At 55.3% G+C, this 15,858-nt stretch overlaps 7 protein-coding genes across 7 annotated transcripts in view; 3 read left to right on the top strand and 4 right to left on the bottom strand.

Moving 5' to 3' along the window:
- The window catches only part of VDAG_09167 (SNF7 family protein), a gene marked incomplete at both ends in the record, with an annotated part of 1,570 nt that extends 487 nt beyond the window's left edge, over positions 1 to 1,083 (bottom strand). The window contains one exon of the mRNA XM_009655469.1: positions 65 to 1,083. Coding sequence (XP_009653764.1) covers positions 65 to 1,083 — 1,019 coding nt within the window. The remainder of the gene's footprint in view (positions 1 to 64) is intronic.
- A 1,569-nt stretch (positions 1,084 to 2,652) lies between these two features.
- On the bottom strand, positions 2,653 to 4,408 carry VDAG_09166 (uncharacterized protein). Its single transcript, XM_009655468.1, has 2 exons — positions 4,282 to 4,408; positions 2,653 to 4,192 (listed from the first exon to the last, which is right to left on the bottom strand). The coding sequence occupies exon 2, from the start codon at positions 4,097 to 4,099 to the stop codon at positions 3,632 to 3,634; it is 468 nt and encodes a 155-aa protein (XP_009653763.1). The 5' UTR covers positions 4,100 to 4,192; positions 4,282 to 4,408; the 3' UTR covers positions 2,653 to 3,631.
- A 1,333-nt stretch (positions 4,409 to 5,741) lies between these two features.
- Positions 5,742 to 6,558, top strand: VDAG_09165 (uncharacterized protein). Its single transcript, XM_009655467.1, has 2 exons — positions 5,742 to 5,923; positions 5,979 to 6,558. Exons 1-2 carry the CDS (start codon positions 5,768 to 5,770, stop codon positions 6,255 to 6,257), a joined length of 435 nt encoding a protein of 144 aa, XP_009653762.1. The 5' UTR covers positions 5,742 to 5,767; the 3' UTR covers positions 6,258 to 6,558.
- A 1,069-nt stretch (positions 6,559 to 7,627) lies between these two features.
- Positions 7,628 to 8,586, top strand: VDAG_09164 (uncharacterized protein; the record flags this gene model as incomplete). The annotated part of the gene is made up of 3 exons (XM_009655466.1): positions 7,628 to 7,868; positions 7,953 to 8,262; positions 8,316 to 8,586. 3 exons carry the CDS (start codon positions 7,628 to 7,630, stop codon positions 8,584 to 8,586), a joined length of 822 nt encoding a protein of 273 aa, XP_009653761.1.
- Positions 8,587 to 10,282: 1,696 nt separating this feature from the next.
- Positions 10,283 to 11,264, bottom strand: VDAG_09163 (uncharacterized protein; the record flags this gene model as incomplete). Its single annotated transcript, XM_009655465.1, has 3 exons — positions 10,283 to 10,889; positions 10,928 to 11,145; positions 11,226 to 11,264. The coding sequence occupies 3 exons, from the start codon at positions 11,262 to 11,264 to the stop codon at positions 10,283 to 10,285; spliced, it is 864 nt and encodes a 287-aa protein (XP_009653760.1).
- Positions 11,265 to 11,286: 22 nt separating this feature from the next.
- Positions 11,287 to 11,733, top strand: VDAG_09162 (uncharacterized protein; the record flags this gene model as incomplete). Its single annotated transcript, XM_009655464.1, has 1 exon — positions 11,287 to 11,733. The coding sequence occupies one exon, from the start codon at positions 11,287 to 11,289 to the stop codon at positions 11,731 to 11,733; it is 447 nt and encodes a 148-aa protein (XP_009653759.1).
- A 1,683-nt stretch (positions 11,734 to 13,416) lies between these two features.
- Positions 13,417 to 15,250, bottom strand: VDAG_09161 (uncharacterized protein; the record flags this gene model as incomplete). Its single annotated transcript, XM_009655463.1, has 6 exons — positions 13,417 to 14,354; positions 14,420 to 14,653; positions 14,703 to 14,757; positions 14,809 to 14,985; positions 15,044 to 15,077; positions 15,132 to 15,250. The coding sequence occupies 6 exons, from the start codon at positions 15,248 to 15,250 to the stop codon at positions 13,417 to 13,419; spliced, it is 1,557 nt and encodes a 518-aa protein (XP_009653758.1).
- Positions 15,251 to 15,858: the final 608 nt, after the last annotated feature.

Genomic DNA, 15,858 nt, shown 5'->3' with positions numbered 1-15,858 from the left:
GCCGCCAACCTCGGCATTCAGCTGCTTCAGCACGCCGGCGCTGCCCTCCATGACCTTGACGAACTGGACCTGGTCCCGCGCCTGCTGTATCCTCGCGGCAATCTCCTCCATCTGCAGCAGCGCCGCGCCGCGCTTGCCCAGCGTCGCCTCGGCCGTCTTCTTCTCGCGCAGCAGCCGCATGGCGGCGGCGTTGTTCCTCTTGCCGACAGCCGCCTTGGCGTCGGCCGCCAGCGTGTCGACGCGCGCCGCCAGCAGCGTCGTCTGGTGCTTGAGGTCCTCGACGAGCTCCTTGAGCTGCGCGACGGCGGCGTCCTCCTCCGTGACGGCGGCGTCCTCGCCCTCGACGCGGATGCGCACCGTCTGGCCGTCGCTCGCCACGAGGCCCTTGTCCCGGGCGAGGAAGCGCAGCAGCACGTCGACGTCGCGCCCCGCGAGCGCCCTGTCCTTCTGCCCCGCGACGGCCAGGTCGGCTACGCACGCCCGCTCGAAGTGGCGCCGCGTAAACGTCCGCTCGAAGCGCGTGTCGCTCGCCCGCGCGGCCGCCTGTTCGGCCACGAGACCCCCCGCCTTTTCGAGGTTCGGCAGCACGACGTACGTGCCCTTGGGCATCTTGTCCTCGGCCGTCGACGTGCCGCCGCCGCTGCCGAACCCCAGCTGCCGTGCGGCCCAGGAGGCGACGCTCCAGGGCACGGCGCCCCAGCCGGCCGTCTTGGCGTAGATGGTCTCTTTTCGCGCGAGAAAGTCGGGCACGGGCACGAGGTCGCCGTTTTCGAGGGCCTCGCGGACCACGGTGCCGAGGGCCAGCGGGCGGCCGAACTGGCGGCTCTGGAGATGGGCGGGGAGCGAGTCGTCGACGGTTAGGAGGAGGCGCGGCGGGGTGGTAGAGGTGGCGGGGTCGGGGAGCTGGGCGTCCCAGGCGAGGCGGGCGAGGGCGGCGCGCCAGGCCGAGAGGTTGGCGGTGTAGCCGTCTGGGTTGGGGGTGCGCTGGGAGCGAAAGTCGGAGTAGAGGGCTGGAAGACGGGCTTTTCGGAAGGAGGGGTCGTTTGACGTGAGGTACTCGGCGAGATCACCCATGGCGGGCATGTAGTCTTGATGATGGCAACGATTGTTGGCTGAGGTAGAGAAGGAGGATCAAAGCTCAAGGCTCAAGGTCCAAGGTCGAAGATGTGTTGTTTGTTTTGTTTGGTGATGACGTCAGGAATGTCTGGTCAGTCCTTGAAATGGCGCCTACAATCTTCTGGGGTGGTGCCGGTTGACAGGGCATTCTGGACCCTCCAAGGTCCAGAAATGGGGACCCTACCAAGACCCTTCGGCACAAAGGAAGTCTTAATCTCACAATCTGGCCCATACGTGCTGCCTTACAATACAGGCCCTGACGCCGTCCCGCGGACTCTATTTTGCGTCACTTCCTAGTGACATGGTTCCTCTGTCTTTGGCCTTGTTCTCAGCCCTCCTCTTGTTCGCAATCTGTGGGAGGCCTCGGCAGAACCACAACTAGGCTGCTGTTCATCGCGACCTTCACTTACATCATCCTCACCTACGTCAAGAGCTGCCGGGCTCACCAGGCCAGCACCAACAACCCGAAAGAGCTCAAGCAGCCATACGTTCCCGTCCAGGCATATGCCACCCCGAACGCTGTGCCGGCGTACAGTCCGCAGCCGGCCTACTCGCCCGTTCCGCAGCAGCAGGGATACTCTCCTCAAGCCAACTATGCGCTGGAGCAGATTCAACACACCACAGACAGGATACCCTCCGCGGCAAGCACCATGGGTCCAAGCTAATGATTGTGCGTCCAGGCGCGGATTATGCCTTCCCGGCTCTTAGTATTGATGAGAGGCGGCTCGCGTTTCCCTCAACCATGTGGCACAAAACCGAGAACAGCCCAGTAAAAGAGCTTCAGCAATGTTGGTTCCTTAGGATCCACCAGAACATTGGAGGACAAGAAGATGCCCCCAACACCCGCGGTGACAAAGGGTATAATAGCTATAACACCTTTGTGTGGGTGGTGGTAGTCCCGTCGCGCCTCCCTCGCCCTCCCTCTCGTTTATCTCTGTTTCTGAACTCCGAGCTCTGAAATCATCTTCTCACCAAACTCTACCGCCAAGGTCGTCTTGGGAACGTTAACCTTCGATGAGGCGGTGCTCGCCACGTTCATAGGAAAACAAAGACGGGGTTACAACAGCTTACCCGGCTGGGGCTGCGGCCCGATCGTCGACAACTTTTCTAGGACTTTCTCTCGTCTACTTGGGTAACTGAACCGCACCCCGGGTGCACATCCCAAGACCCAGACGATGGCGTCAATGGCATCAGAAATGAGTACTTGCGCCTGATTGTGCGGATCCGTGAGAACAAGGTCCCACCCTTAAAGCCGCCATCGATGCAAGGATGGTCGCCAACGGAGACAACGGAGACCACGGGGTGGACTTGTATCAAGCGCAGCGTGAAGCCGCTTCCAGAGTATAAGTTACTCGCAGCCAGAAATATGAGTCTGGTGTATGAAGAACATGGGAAAGTCAAATTCAATGTGGGGAAAGTCGGTCGAAGATAATGTGCCCAAGAGAGACCCTGTTCAACTTAGACAGGGACAGGCAATTCGTTCGTTGAGAATGGGGCCGGCGAGGGACTTTGAACAGGAATTCGGTCCGTGGAGTCGAAGAATGCCCAACTACAAAAGTCCACGGTCTTTTTAAGGCAATATAATGGCTTGATGGCCAGACTAGCTATACTTTTACGGTGATGCGCTCAGTGGATGGAAGCATTTTTTCAGTTCGCAATACGTAATGTGAGGTCCAAAGGGTCTATTGCCTTCTGCCTCCTCTTCCGAAAGAGCCCCCGGACACTTCTCCTCTGTGATATTAGTGAGCACTTTAGAACTTGTCCTTCTCTCCACATTACTGATCACGCGGCAGCTCGTCTGCTCTGTCCAAGGCAAGCTGAAAGCACTCCTTCAGTGACACATTGACTCTCAATCCAGTGATTGCCTCCGACAAGTACATCTTCGACAGGATCAAGCTGCTCTAAGTCTCAGCGCTTACCAAGGCTCCTGAAAATAGGGTCCACTGGGTCCACGTTTGCATCGTCGTTGCCAGGTCCATACCGCCGCCCCCATCAATGGCATCCCCTCTCCAACAAAGCCCATGGCTCCGCAACACGAGCGGCGTCAAGAACTCGTCTGAGCATCACAAGTAGGTGGCCTTCGTGCCAGGAATGAGCTCAGCACTACGTACGTCGGGCTCTCTAGCTTCCACAACACATATTTCAGACGTGTGGTTGATTTTGCCCATTGCGTCCGAGACGCTACTGCGAGCCTTGCAGGTTTTGGGTTCGATTGGCGTCTGTGTTGTACTTGTACTCCATCAAGGCGCGGACCCTTGCGGCGGCGGCGGCGGCTTCTTGAGGACGGAAGATGGTGTAAGCGTCATCGATGATAAGGTGGAAGGCGCGAAAGCCGAAGATAGGCCTAACATCGAAGATGGCAGAGAAGACGTTTCAGCTTGCTTAGTTGCTCCGGCAGGAGAGGAGGAAGCATGCTACGTGATTGCCGTGGATGGCGGAGGTTTGGTAGTGGCGGTGGAAGCTGAGTACGGTTTGGAGTTTTCTTTCGAGAGCCTCACCTAGTAACGTTATAATATTAAACCGGATACGAGGCCCGTTGGACTCCTCGATACCAGGCCTTGTTGTTGGGTGGTCGAACCTGTCGCTTTATGCCCTCTGCAGCGAACATTCGCGTGGCGATGGCTAGCAATGGCTGAGAATTAGACAGTGATGTCTGGATAAGCTCGAGCCGTGCAGCATCCCTCGTTAGATCGTGTATGCTATCGGGTTGTTGCAGTTTTGAGATCACGGGGGTGTTGAACTGGTCGCCATCAGCGAACGAATCCTTCCCCGCGAGCTCCTCTGCGACAATATCGACCTGTAAGGTGTGAGATTCGGTGGGCTTCGTGACGCCGTTTGCATAACGATCAAAGCACTTCTGGTGCTTGACTTCAGCGTCGGAAAGTTCGAGCATCAGGGGCTCAAGCACGTTGAGGTGGCCGATGATGAGTCGGAGGTTTGGGTCGGGTCGGGCTGCCTCTAAGGACAGCTTGGCTCGTACCATGTCGGCAATGCAGTACATCTGTGTGATAGATAGCAACATGTTCCGGTCAGCAGATAAAGCAGAGGTTCGAGCGGTTGGGTTGAATCCCGTTCACTTCATCATCCGTAAGCCTTCAGCGTTCAGGTTGCATGGAATCATGGTCTATGCCCTCGAACAGAACGAACATCCAATTTATGACTCACCCATGGCTCCTCCGGCGAGTTAGGCTAATCAGAGCCTCAATATCAAACGCAGACTATTGACTGGTCATGGGCACACCGTAATAGGCTTGGTTCATTCGATATATGCTAAGGAAATGCAAGCGGGATCAAGAGATTGGTGGCGGATCGGGATAATTTCTCGAGAGCAGTAGATAAAATTGAATGTTTCAGCTCCCGTGGGTTGGTGTGTCATCATGCGCCGGCATAAAGTTGTACCGCAGTAAAAACCCCCACTACTACGTACAGTAATTCCCCCAACGCCACTGAGCACCGTGTACCTGGGCAAGGAAAAGCTTGACAGGCGGGGTAAGCAAAACTATTCGCTGGTTGTCTTTTACAATCCACGTACCACGAAATCCTATACCGTAGCCCGAGAACGTAGCCTCTTATCGAGGAGTATGCTAGTGGGGAAGTAGTACTACAGGGAAGATCCATGGCAAGCACACCAGGTGGCCGCGTCCCAGATCTTGACCGACTTGTCGTGTGACGCCGACGCGAGCCGCTGCCGTCCACCGTACACGCGACCAACATGATAAAGCTGCCATGGCCCTCGAGCGTCTGCCCGCACGCGTTCCAAACCACTTCTATTGCTGGCGCTGATATGATCCAGCCTGGCTCTTCTTTTTGAAGAAGCTTCTCACTAGGCTGCAGGCAGGACTGAAAATGAGAGCTGACGCGTAAAGCTGCAGCGTAGCACTCTCCATTACTGCTTTGTGTGATAGGACGAACCGACAAGCGTCTCGGAGTATCTTTGGTAGCTTTCGTGTCCCTGCCGGCCCCTGGGCAAGTCAAGTCAACAAATTTACCATGTAGTCAAGTAATGTGATCCAAGCTTACCACCAAAGTCTCAAGCTTCTGTATTGCTAGCACTGCCTGCGACATTTCGCGCAAGAGACTAAGGGCTTCCAGCCAATAAAGATACTTCCGTCGGAGGAAGGTATAGATAGACAAGGCCGTCGTCCTGGAGGTGCTCCTGCGTAAGCCTGTCCGCGGGAGTTGCGTCGTGGAGATGCAGTTCAGATGAGACAGGCACTGCCTGCTTCCTGATCGCTGGATTCGCTATTTCCAAGGATACTCGGCAGGCGGTAACGTGGAGTTCGCATTGTGCAATTTCTGCCTGCCATGAATAGTCAACCCTGCGCGTCCTAGGATATGAAGATGTGCCAAGAGCACGTGGTGGCGACTGCGATTGGGTATCTCGAGCCCTACCTTCAGCGAGAATGCCGAGGCTGAAGGGGACATCGCACCGAGACCCAGTGGCGAACCTGTGCTCAGTTGTACTTAACACCGGTCTGAGGAACACGGCATATGACGTCTTCGTGCCATGCTCAGATCATGAAAAAGCCGACCGTCATCGTGACGTCAATCCCCCTCGATATCAATCAGGTGTTCTTGAGAGCTCAACCCATCATTTCTGGAACTTGCTACAGATGTGATTCCAAGATGGACTCTGACGCGAAAGAGACAGATGCTAAGGTCTGATTGTACCTGCCTTCGTTATTGTTTGTTTAATGCCGACTTACACATGCCTCTCCGTAAGGCCCCCACAGAGAAGGACGATCGGTTCCAGCACATGTACGGGAAACTACCGACCAGAACTGACCTACTTCACCATCAGTTAGAGGTATCTAGCATTCTTAACCCGTTGCTAAATCTGGCTGATCACGTATCGTCTATAGAGAATGTATTTTGATTCAGGCGACTTTGCGCTTACGGCGGCGCATAAAGCCTCCAACATCGGGAACATTCAAAGCGGAGACAAACATCCTCTCGTCGAGAACATTTCTCGCCCTTCGGCTCCCGTACCAAGTGGCAGCAACGTAGACGATAATGCCAGTAGGAACAATGCGAGTCAGACGAGTAAAACAATCCACGCGAGCGGAATAGGCCAGGAAATGATATCAGGCTGTAAGACTACGGACGGAAAACTCGAGGGCTGCGGCAGGAGGGGCGATTAGGGAGTATGTTAACAAGTGGTGTCTTGACTACAAGCAGGTGACAAGGCGCTGCATCTCTCCAACAGGGTTAAGGGAATAGACCGTGACGATGACTTATCTGGACTACAACAAAGCGGTACAGGAGCGGGTTGAGGCGATGACTGTCGCAGAGGAGACTTTTTGAAACCACAGGAGAGGGGTGGGAGACAGCTGGGGACGTATGGAGTGGGTATTGAGGAGCAATAATCTTTCTATTCTGCCAACGAACAAGGAGGGCAACGTATCAGAGTCAGACCGCAATACAGAAGAAGTTTTCCCATCACCAGCCTCAAGCAACTTGCGGAGGAGGAAGATGGGCCGTCAGATCTTATCCATCATGGGTATGTGCTTACGCGTGCCGACGTTCAAGGCGCCGCAAACGAGGAAATGCCACGGAGGGCTTTGCGAAGAGCCACACAGGAGAGTGACGCCACAACACAGAGAAAGAGACTCGACTCGGCTGTTTTTTTATCCACGGAGCATCCAATGGATCGGACGCCAAGCAAGTCGTCGTGGCCGGCGCACTGGCAGAACAGCAAACGTGCCATGATGTTCAGCTACATGGGGACGGGTCGGCTGTTTCATGTTAGGATGATCTCAGGGCACCTGGCCACGCTTAGACTAACTCTCATCTAATAGTGTCCTAGCTAACGTCTGTCAGAATGGAGGACGCCAAGACGAGGATGTGTCAGGAGATCGACGCAATCGTCGAGAAGCTAAAGACATGGGCGACCGAAGTGCAGAACGTTGTTCAAGAGGCTCAAGTTCGAGATTACCTGAGACGTAGGGCTGGAAGGATAGTTGCATACACCGTACATAACCTTTTCAAGCCATTGTTTCGATTAGCAAGTGACCCACCCTGGCAGCTCGGCCTCATCCTGCAGCTGCAGCCGCCCCCACGTTTTCGGTCCAAAATAAGGACCTCGATCGCCGTCAACGTCATCCGGTCCTTGTCCAGGGCCATAAGGCGGGCCCAAAGAGTCGAAGCCACGTTCGAGGAGTATACTTATATCGGTGAGTTCAATCAGCATGTCGTCAACAGATGCATGCACTTTTATAAAGAGAGTTGGGAGGAATACCAACGTCGAGTCTCTGCATCTGTCCACGCGAAAGTTAAGTCAAAGACCGATCAGTTAGTTGGCCTCTGGCGCTGGGGGTCCTACCTTTTGCAGGCCAACTGCTCCCAGCTTCCAGCTCGTCACACTGTCTCCCTACCAATCTACTCACCTACAACCTTCATAAGAAGAGCAGGAAAGACCTGTCGACTCAAGACTCGGGTCATGCTGCCCCAGATTCAGTAGCTCGAAACCGTCCGTACACTATTTTCTATCAGACTTGAGTGCACGGCAGACATGGTCCGTCGTGGCAAGGAACGAGACTTGGGCAATGCCTTCAAACCAGGATCGAACGATCCTACCTTAGCATCTTATTACGGGGAGGACAACCCAGCAAGTCCGTCTTGGCCTCCAGTCCAGACATCAAGCTACTCCTGGGGGTCACCAGAAGCCGACAGCCCTTTTGAAGGAGTCAACTCCTGCCCGCCTGCGCTTTGGTACCCTGGCGAAAGACCGGGGGCTCAGGCTAGCTTGTCGGGTAATGAGTTCAGCGCCGAGGCCTCCCAAGCTATCCACGTCCAGTCCCATCTATAGGGTGGTGACCTTGTGCTCCAGGATATAGGGGAGAGATCCCTCAACCGGCAGCCGGGTGAAGTGGCACGGGACGCCGCCAAATTGATTCCATTACATATTGCGGGGCCCTCAGAAAGCACCCGCTCCGAGTCCCTTCCTTCGTCAGATAATGACGAGGGCTTGGGAATCATGGGAACCACAGGTCCTTATCGCCAGACGGCAGCGTCTTCCTCGAAGAAGCTCAAGCTTGCTAGGGCCTCTAGAACCTCGAGAAAGACCTCATCACTGGTCAAGTGCGATCGGTCGAACGAGTCTGGACTTCCTTGCGGTGAAACCTTCCCGCGTCCAACGGAGCTCAAGTGGGTTTTTGCCCCGCACGCTCCGCGAAGCCGAAGGCTAAATACCGGCCCAGCAAGCACATCAAGAAGGTGCACGACGAGCCTGCTTTCGAATGCGCTGCGGCTGCGGCGCTCAAGTGCTCGAAGATGTTTAAGTCGGAGAGAGAAATGATCCGCCACGTGCGAAGCTCTCATCGCCAATTTGCAGGTCAGCCAGAGAATGGCACGGCCCAGGAGATCATGGAGTGCGTCCTATGTAATCAGACCTTTGAGCGCGACGATCATTATACGCGCCACTTCAGGGAGCAGAATGGGGGTAAGCGGAGGGGTTCCGGAAAGAAGTGAGAGCCTGCAGTGTGGCCTTGCCACTTGGTCGTCTGAAATTCTGTTCTTGTTAATTAAATTGATTGCTCATATCACATTGTATCTATTCTTGCGGTGACGGGCCAGTCGATACTAGTCAGGAATGCCATGCAAGCTCGTCTTCAGAATGATCACCATTCTATTCGTCTGAGAAGGTCTTGCTCGATTGTCATTGCCAAAGGAGCCACTGTACGCAGGAAGGGGAATATGTCGTCCATGCGTTGTCTGAGTATCACTTGTTTCTCATCTTACCACGTACCTCCGCCGGCGACATGGGGCCTGGTTGGCCTCCCGTATGATACCCACCATCTCATCCGAAGCACAGCTTCTTCTGCCTTGAATCTGCGCTGGCGGCAGTCGAGCGTTGCGGAACGAGACGTCCACGCAGCTGCCTCCTGCAGCTGGCCAGCCTTGCTAGCAGCGACCTAGGCGACGGCGTTGGTTATCTTCGCGGCGGCGGCCTTCTTGATATCGGTGGCATTCTGCAGTATAGAACTGTTTGCGTTGTTTAGTCCTTCTCGGAGGGTGTTCGAGGCTCGGACAGCGTTTTCGCTGGCGGCCTTGGCTTCGGTGTGGAGGTTAACAACATGAGAATGCGGTGGGCGAAAGAGTACGAGACATGACGCAAGGATCCGAGGAGTCCAATGCATGGTCATCATTGACCCTATACTGAGGCTGCGTTCTGTCAAAACAATTTAAACCAAATAATGTAACTAAAACTATGACGCCCATATAAAGATGTGCTGAAGGGGGTGCGGGAGCGTGCATAATGTACGCAACCTTGTGCCCAAAACTCGGCCGTGGGAGGCTGGTCGAGAGATCGCATGGCTGTGCTCTCAAAGTCCCAGATCAAGTATTAAATTATTGTAGAGTGTGTTCCTGATGGTTGCAGATGGTGCAAAGTTTCAAAGACCAACCTTGAACCATGTGACAGCCGATGGTGTCCTTCAGTCTCTCCATGAACTGGTCGCAGCATAAGACACCCTCGAGGAGCCAGAAGGACAAGATTTAGGCCCTGTCACGAATGAACGGTCGGCACCCGCCACCCAGAGCCCATAAAGCACAGCCACAGTGTGGATCTCACTCTCAGAGCTCCTCTACCAGAGCACCATTGCGCTCTACTTTCAAGCACACGCTGTCATGTGATTGCGTGTTGCCGAAACTGACCCGCTGCCAGATTCCTCAGCCAATCGCTCTCCATTTATTGGCCTCCAGAACAACACGACCGCGGGCAAGGCAGGGAAAGCCAAGGACCGCAGATGAAGCCCGACATGTCCAAAGCCAGACATGTTGCTCTACGGTCTTGCTTTGCCCACGGTCCTGCCATGGCCGTTTTCTAGTCCTGTCATGCCCATAGTCTTCCTAACAGAGTTTCCAGGCAAAGGAGGACTGGGAAGCGTGGCACGAACCGGCCTACCACAAACCGAATAGCAGGTAGCTATGAGAATGGATCCCAGCCATAAACAGCTTGGAAAGGCCCGGCCACGAAGCTGACCCCTTCGGCCATCGCAGACGCGTCGTGAGATACGGGCGCGACACAAGCGGTCAATCTCCGGAGAACACTTCGAATCACACGGAAGGTATTGCTTTGCAGAGGTCTGACTAAGGAACGACATGGTCAAGGACGCCTTTCCAGTACCTACAAGCTCGTCCGTCGCTGCCTGACGTCCGGCGCTCCTTAGGACGGCTTCTGCCCGGTGACAACATGAACATTGAACAGAGGGTGAATATCCCTATCCCTCACTGCGGTCCACACTTGGGCGTTGAGAACAGACACCTCTTCCTGGCTCCACAGTAAGACGTCCCTAAATAGAGCGGCGGTAAAGCCTTCGACTCCATCAAGAAAGTTGATTCGCATCAGCGTGCCGCACTCTTTCAGCATCGGATCCTTCGCCCAGCTACCTACGGGAAGCTTAAAGATCTGCGAGTTGACGTTCTCGAAACTGGCCCCCTCGACCCACCCCCTGAAAGAAGGGGCAGGATCCATAGTGCGGCCGATCTTGTTGCATGCGTCCTTGAGGCCCTCCATCATGACCACCATCGCATTGTAGGGTTTCAGGGAGCCGTCCTCGGAGAGCAAGGTGTTCTCAGCTTCTTGGAACTCGACCCAACCACCAGGCTTCAAATTATCGTAGATCTGCTGCACAAGTCGTGGCCAGTCCTTGATGGACCCGGCCATATATTTGCAGTGGATATGGTCGTACGGCTCGGGCTCCGCCCAGTCCAGCTCGACGTCGTCCACGAGGAACTTGACGTTGGGCGGGGCCCACTCTGGTTGTATGGGACTGAGTCGTTGCCAACAATCAATTCGGCACCAGGGTACTCGTCCCCCAGCTGGATCGGCCAGATCCCGGTTCCGGTCCCAATATCGAGGATGCGTTTTCCACTGGGGTCGATGGGCGCCATGAACAGCCTGTCATTGGTGAGGCGGTAGAAGACATGGTGACACATGTCCAGGCAATCCTGCTCCTCGTCGTCGTTGGGAAAGTTGTACTGCCCCTCCCGGTAGGCGTGGTAGCGACGGCCGTGGCGCCATTTGTACTGGACAATGCTGGACCTTAGAGAATCGCTCGCGGTGGAAAGTCATCGTCGAGTGCAGAACCGGCATCATGTAGATCGACCTGGACCTCTGGGGTGTTTCCAATCTGAGACTCTGCCATGATAGAGGATATCAGAAAAGTAATGCACCGACTTGGTGAGACACGTTGTGGAGGGGAATTAGCGGGGTGTGGCAGGCGGGATCTAAGGAATAGGGGACGCCAGCAACGGACGGGGTCGGGCCGCGGAAGCGGAAGAACGCCATTCCCTGAACCGGGCCAATCAAGAGCAGAGAAAACCGCCGTCATCCACTTCTCGCGGATGACGGAATGCTTCGATAACACCCCGTTCACGATAAAAGAACAGACAGTCCAGCCAACAGCACAGAAAAACAACCATAGGTGTCATCATGGACCAGCAACTGAGGTATCGGCAGCATATCGCCAGGGCGGCAACAAAAGGCCTTCAGGCCGCGATGGTACTGGGACGGCTGCGGGGCCTAACGCCATCGACCGCGAGGCAACTCTTCACATCGACGGTGGCACTGGTAGTGGACTGGGCGTCGGACGTCTGGATGCATGCCTGTGGTGAGACATTGATCCGACCGCTCAACAGAGTACAAAAGGTGAGCGCCCAAGCAATAGTAGGGACGTCTCGGACGGTAGCGACGTCAGTGGCGGATGCCGAAGCCCATATCACTCCGATTCGACAACGTTACACGAGACGGAGCACAACTCTCTGGATCAACGTTCAGCCCCTTCTAAGAAGCCACCTCTTAGCGACTGTCCCAACACTCAAGACGTCACGGTTCACATCGCCACTGCAGCGCATCGCGGCTGGCTGGTGCATTGTCCGTCACATCTAGAAGCCCAGAGGGCCTTAAATACGTCCATACAAAGGTGTACTGTTGCCTCGCGGGCCCTGCGGCAACAATCAGCTATCGGAAGCATGGCAGAAACTTCCTGTCGGGGGGTTGTATAGCTGGAAACCAAAATCAGCAAGCCACATAGTAGGAAACAGTGACCAAGGTCTCCTGCTCACGGGAAACTGTACGGTAGGAAACGGCCTGTCCAGAAGCCAGTATCAGCAAGGAGCGCGGCAGGGGCCGTTGGGGGCCAAGGCCCCTTGGTGGCGTTGTCTGCCCAATGACGAGGCCTATTCCCTTGATAACGAGGACAATCGAGGCCAATCATGCGTCGGACCACGACCGGCTGCGCAGCCGCCTTTGACCGTGGCCCTACTTAAAGGCACGGTGTAGAAGGGGTCCAGGACTTGAACGGCACTCCGCGGGTATTCGTGGACGACCAGGGCGAGGTGCAGGACGATCCGCGCCAGAGTTTCAGCAATTGGTCCTGTGGGTTGGGAGCATCCCCGAGCATGCTTTTGCTTCCCAGACCTGCAGCGACCCCGACAGGGGCATACCGAAAGCAACCATCGTTGCCGCAGTCTGAGCCCAGGTCAATGAGGCAGGTGCACGCAGTTGCCGAGTGCAACTGGGTCACCGCCTCGGCTGGTCAGACAACTCGCCTCCTTTCTCAAGTTTGATATACCCTTTCTTCCAAGGGTTCGGGACCATCACCCATGGCCTGGCAGATCCAAGGCGGAATCTCACCTCGGAGGTCCTCCGGCTGCGTTCACCCGCATAACCCGCAAACTAAGGAGAAGCGCAATGCCATCCAAGCTTCTGCCTAAGGCACGCTTCTCACCACGTGTGACCCCAGTGGCCGTCTTCCTCCTGGAACACAAGCCGTCCATCCGTGACCTATGCGGCCTGGCTCCCGCCCTCCTAGATGTTCAGTAGGACTGGCTATGCACGACCTTCCCAACGACGGCGTGGTGTATGTTAGGAAGGTCGGCGCCGAAACTCCTCAACTAGGCAATTTAGTCGATGCACTCAACTAAATTTGCTCGCCGACGGGTCCGGTGCTAGTTCGACAATATCACAGCACCGGTTTGGTGGTTCTAACTGGACCGAGACATGGTGGTGTCCTTTTCGGCCAGTATGACGGAAGTGTAGCAAGATGATCTTTTCCTCCGCCTGCACCCAAAACCCAACTCATACTACATGGGAGAAACGTTCAATAGGCTCCCAAGTGTGCTGCGTTGCTCGGAAGATTTCGTATGACGATGGTAGGCTCAACTGTAGCCTTTCACCCAACCAAAGCCAAAGTGCGAGACAAAATCATCAACATCAGCCACCGCAGCAGCTGGTATTAACCTCCCACGCAAAACCATCCCCATTCTTTCTTCCACCCTTTACACGACGGGGCATACTTAACCTTCACGACGGCCCACAATTTCTCCTGCTCTGAGGAGTGCATTCATTCCGTCCAGGTTGGCATCTGCCTTCGCCGAAGTACCAGCACTATCATGAACGCTGATGGATGTCGTCGTCGACACATCAGTAGTCCTCGACGAGCCTGAGGATGAATTTTTGGTCAATGGAGGAGGTGGTCGACGTTCTGAGATGACATTGGTCCACGGCTCGGGCCAACTGTACGCTGTCGGCCTACCAGACACAACACCCGTGGCACCAGAGATCGGGGTTGTGGCAGGAAACGGCAGCGTTTGATCGGATGTCGTCTGTTGCCCGTAAAACGGCATCGAGTATGATTCGAACGGGGGGGATGATCCCGACCTGCTTGACGACAGCAGCGCGTGGATCGGCAGCGAGGCGTCACTCGGGGTCCTATTGTAGGAGAACCCCGAGTTTGACGACATTTTGTGCTTCAGCAGCGGCATCGTTTGGGAATGGCGTGCCATTGAGGTCTGGCTCGGCATGTATCCGCCAAACGCAGGGTTGTCCGACGTCCTTGCTACGCCAGCCATACGACCATCATTGAACACATCCGGCAGTGAAGGCAGGTGTGGCGGCACCCCGTTCTCTGGACTGGCTTGCGCGTCAGACCACGTCAGGCTTCGTGTCCGCCATTGCGAGCCATGAGGACTACCCGACAACATTATAGGCGACCTCTCCAATTCAAAGGCTGTGCTGGCGGGTGAGTGTACCGGCTCTTCGATCGAATGTTGGTGCGAGAAGGACGTAGCAGCCGCGAATGGATAATCCGGCATCGACGTCACCGAGCCAACCCTCTGCTTCCGAGCCAAAGGAGCATCGCCACGGACGACGCTGTCACTGTCGCGGCCAGCGCCACTGCCTCCAGGGGTTGCACTGGCACTGCTGCCCTTGTGCTTCGTGCCATTTTTGACAGCTTCACAGATGGTGGTCAGTCTCCCCTTCGGCAAAACATAAAACAGCTACATCAGGAGGACGTACCTTGAGTTCGGTGAAGTTGCTTCTGCTTGAAGTCATGCAGGTAATGTAAGTACTTCTTGAACTCGTTCGTCTTTTTATATTCGGCCAAGTCTTGGTTATACTTCTCCTTTGCGTTCAGCGCCTGCGTCTCGACAGGCTCTTTTTCTATATGCGACAGGCTTTGCCACTTCTCGCCTACCAACTTGGCGATTTTTGTGAACGTCAGGTTTCGACCCTTCAGATCATCACGCATTTCTATCGTTCGTCAACTCGAGAGCGACACTCGTCGTCGTCATCGACTTACTGTTGGAGAACAGTACATAGGCAGAAGGCGGCCTTCCCGGAGCGTTGTCGTCCGCCTACCACCATGGTCAGCAAACGACGATTGAGGATTAGGAATGTCAACGAACTTTCGGGTGCCGCCGATATTTACGCTTGGTGACGACAGTCGTATCCTTCGTTTCTTGCCTGGCTGGTTCGGGGTTCGGGTTCTCGGGCTTCGTGTCCTCGCTGCTGGCTCGAACTGGGGATACGAGCGAGGCTTCAGGTGCAAGGCCTCTCGAATTCGCGATACGCCTTTGGAGTTTCTTATGCACAAGAATCAGCCATCGGGAACGTCACATAACGCCGTCGAGGTGCGTTTACCCTTCGGTGACCGAGCTTCACTCCCAATACATCACTAGGAGCCGACAGGTCAGCAAACTCATCCACCCGACCGAATTGATGCACTCACAGATCCGACTCTGTGACGTCAAGGATTGTTGCCCAGGTATCGAAGCCTTGTTCGACAAAGATATCCAGGTATTGCGAGATCCCCAACTCTGCGAAGATTATGTCCAAGCCTTGGGCCATACAGGCGGATAGTACCAATGGCGTCGGCGGCCGCAAGGTGGTTGGTATGCTGGTCCCCTCGGTCCTTTTTCGACGTGTTCGGTTGCTGGTACCGGCACCCGTTCAAATCAATCCACGAGTTTCTCAGCTATTCAGCAATTCGGGTCGTCGCTGAGCTCTTTGCACGCGGTGTGCGGCGTCCGTCGTCGATCGGTCGTTACGATTTTCCGCTCTACGCCCGAATGCTGCGAGACCAGCTGGGGGGTCGAAATACTTCCAAGTGAAGTCCGTCGAACTCGGCCGTCATGGGGTCAAGCCGAAGTGTAGGCAAGAAGACCTAAAGATTCCGGATTAAAGAAGATTCGGAGCGGCGACAGTGGATGTTGGGCCATAAAATGTGTCGGTGGTGTACTATGGGCAGTTGTGTCACGGCACCCAAATTGACATGCGGCAGACGTGTTGTGGATATACCCAACGGTGGGTCACAACGGATGTGCAAGATCTCGATGACATGGTTAAACCAGACCACGTGCTCGGTTGTGGAGACACAAGCTAGATCAGCCAAAGGCACTGAGATCGGTGAAAAGCAGCGGCAATTGCGGTGGGAGCCCTCCAGCCCGTGCCCCGTG

Source organism: Verticillium dahliae, genomic scaffold (genome assembly GCF_000150675.1).
Source record: "Verticillium dahliae VdLs.17 supercont1.23 genomic scaffold, whole genome shotgun sequence".
In the NCBI taxonomy this organism is placed as follows: domain Eukaryota; kingdom Fungi; phylum Ascomycota; class Sordariomycetes; order Glomerellales; family Plectosphaerellaceae; genus Verticillium; species Verticillium dahliae.
Note: the sequence above shows the minus strand (reverse complement) of the source record. Positions and strands in the feature narration are given on the sequence as shown.

Bases quoted from the DNA above. Each gene is read 5' to 3' on its own strand.
- VDAG_09166 (XM_009655468.1), bottom strand. From the start codon at position 4,099: ATGGTACGAGCCAAGCTGTCCTTAGAGGCAGCCCGACCCGACCCAAAC.
- VDAG_09165 (XM_009655467.1), top strand. From the start codon at position 5,768: ATGCTAAGGTCTGATTGTACCTGCCTTCGTTATTGTTTGTTTAATGCC. The intron at 5,924-5,978 runs GTATCTAGCATT...TATCGTCTATAG, and splicing joins TACTTCACCATCAGTTAGAG to AGAATGTATTTTGATTCAGG.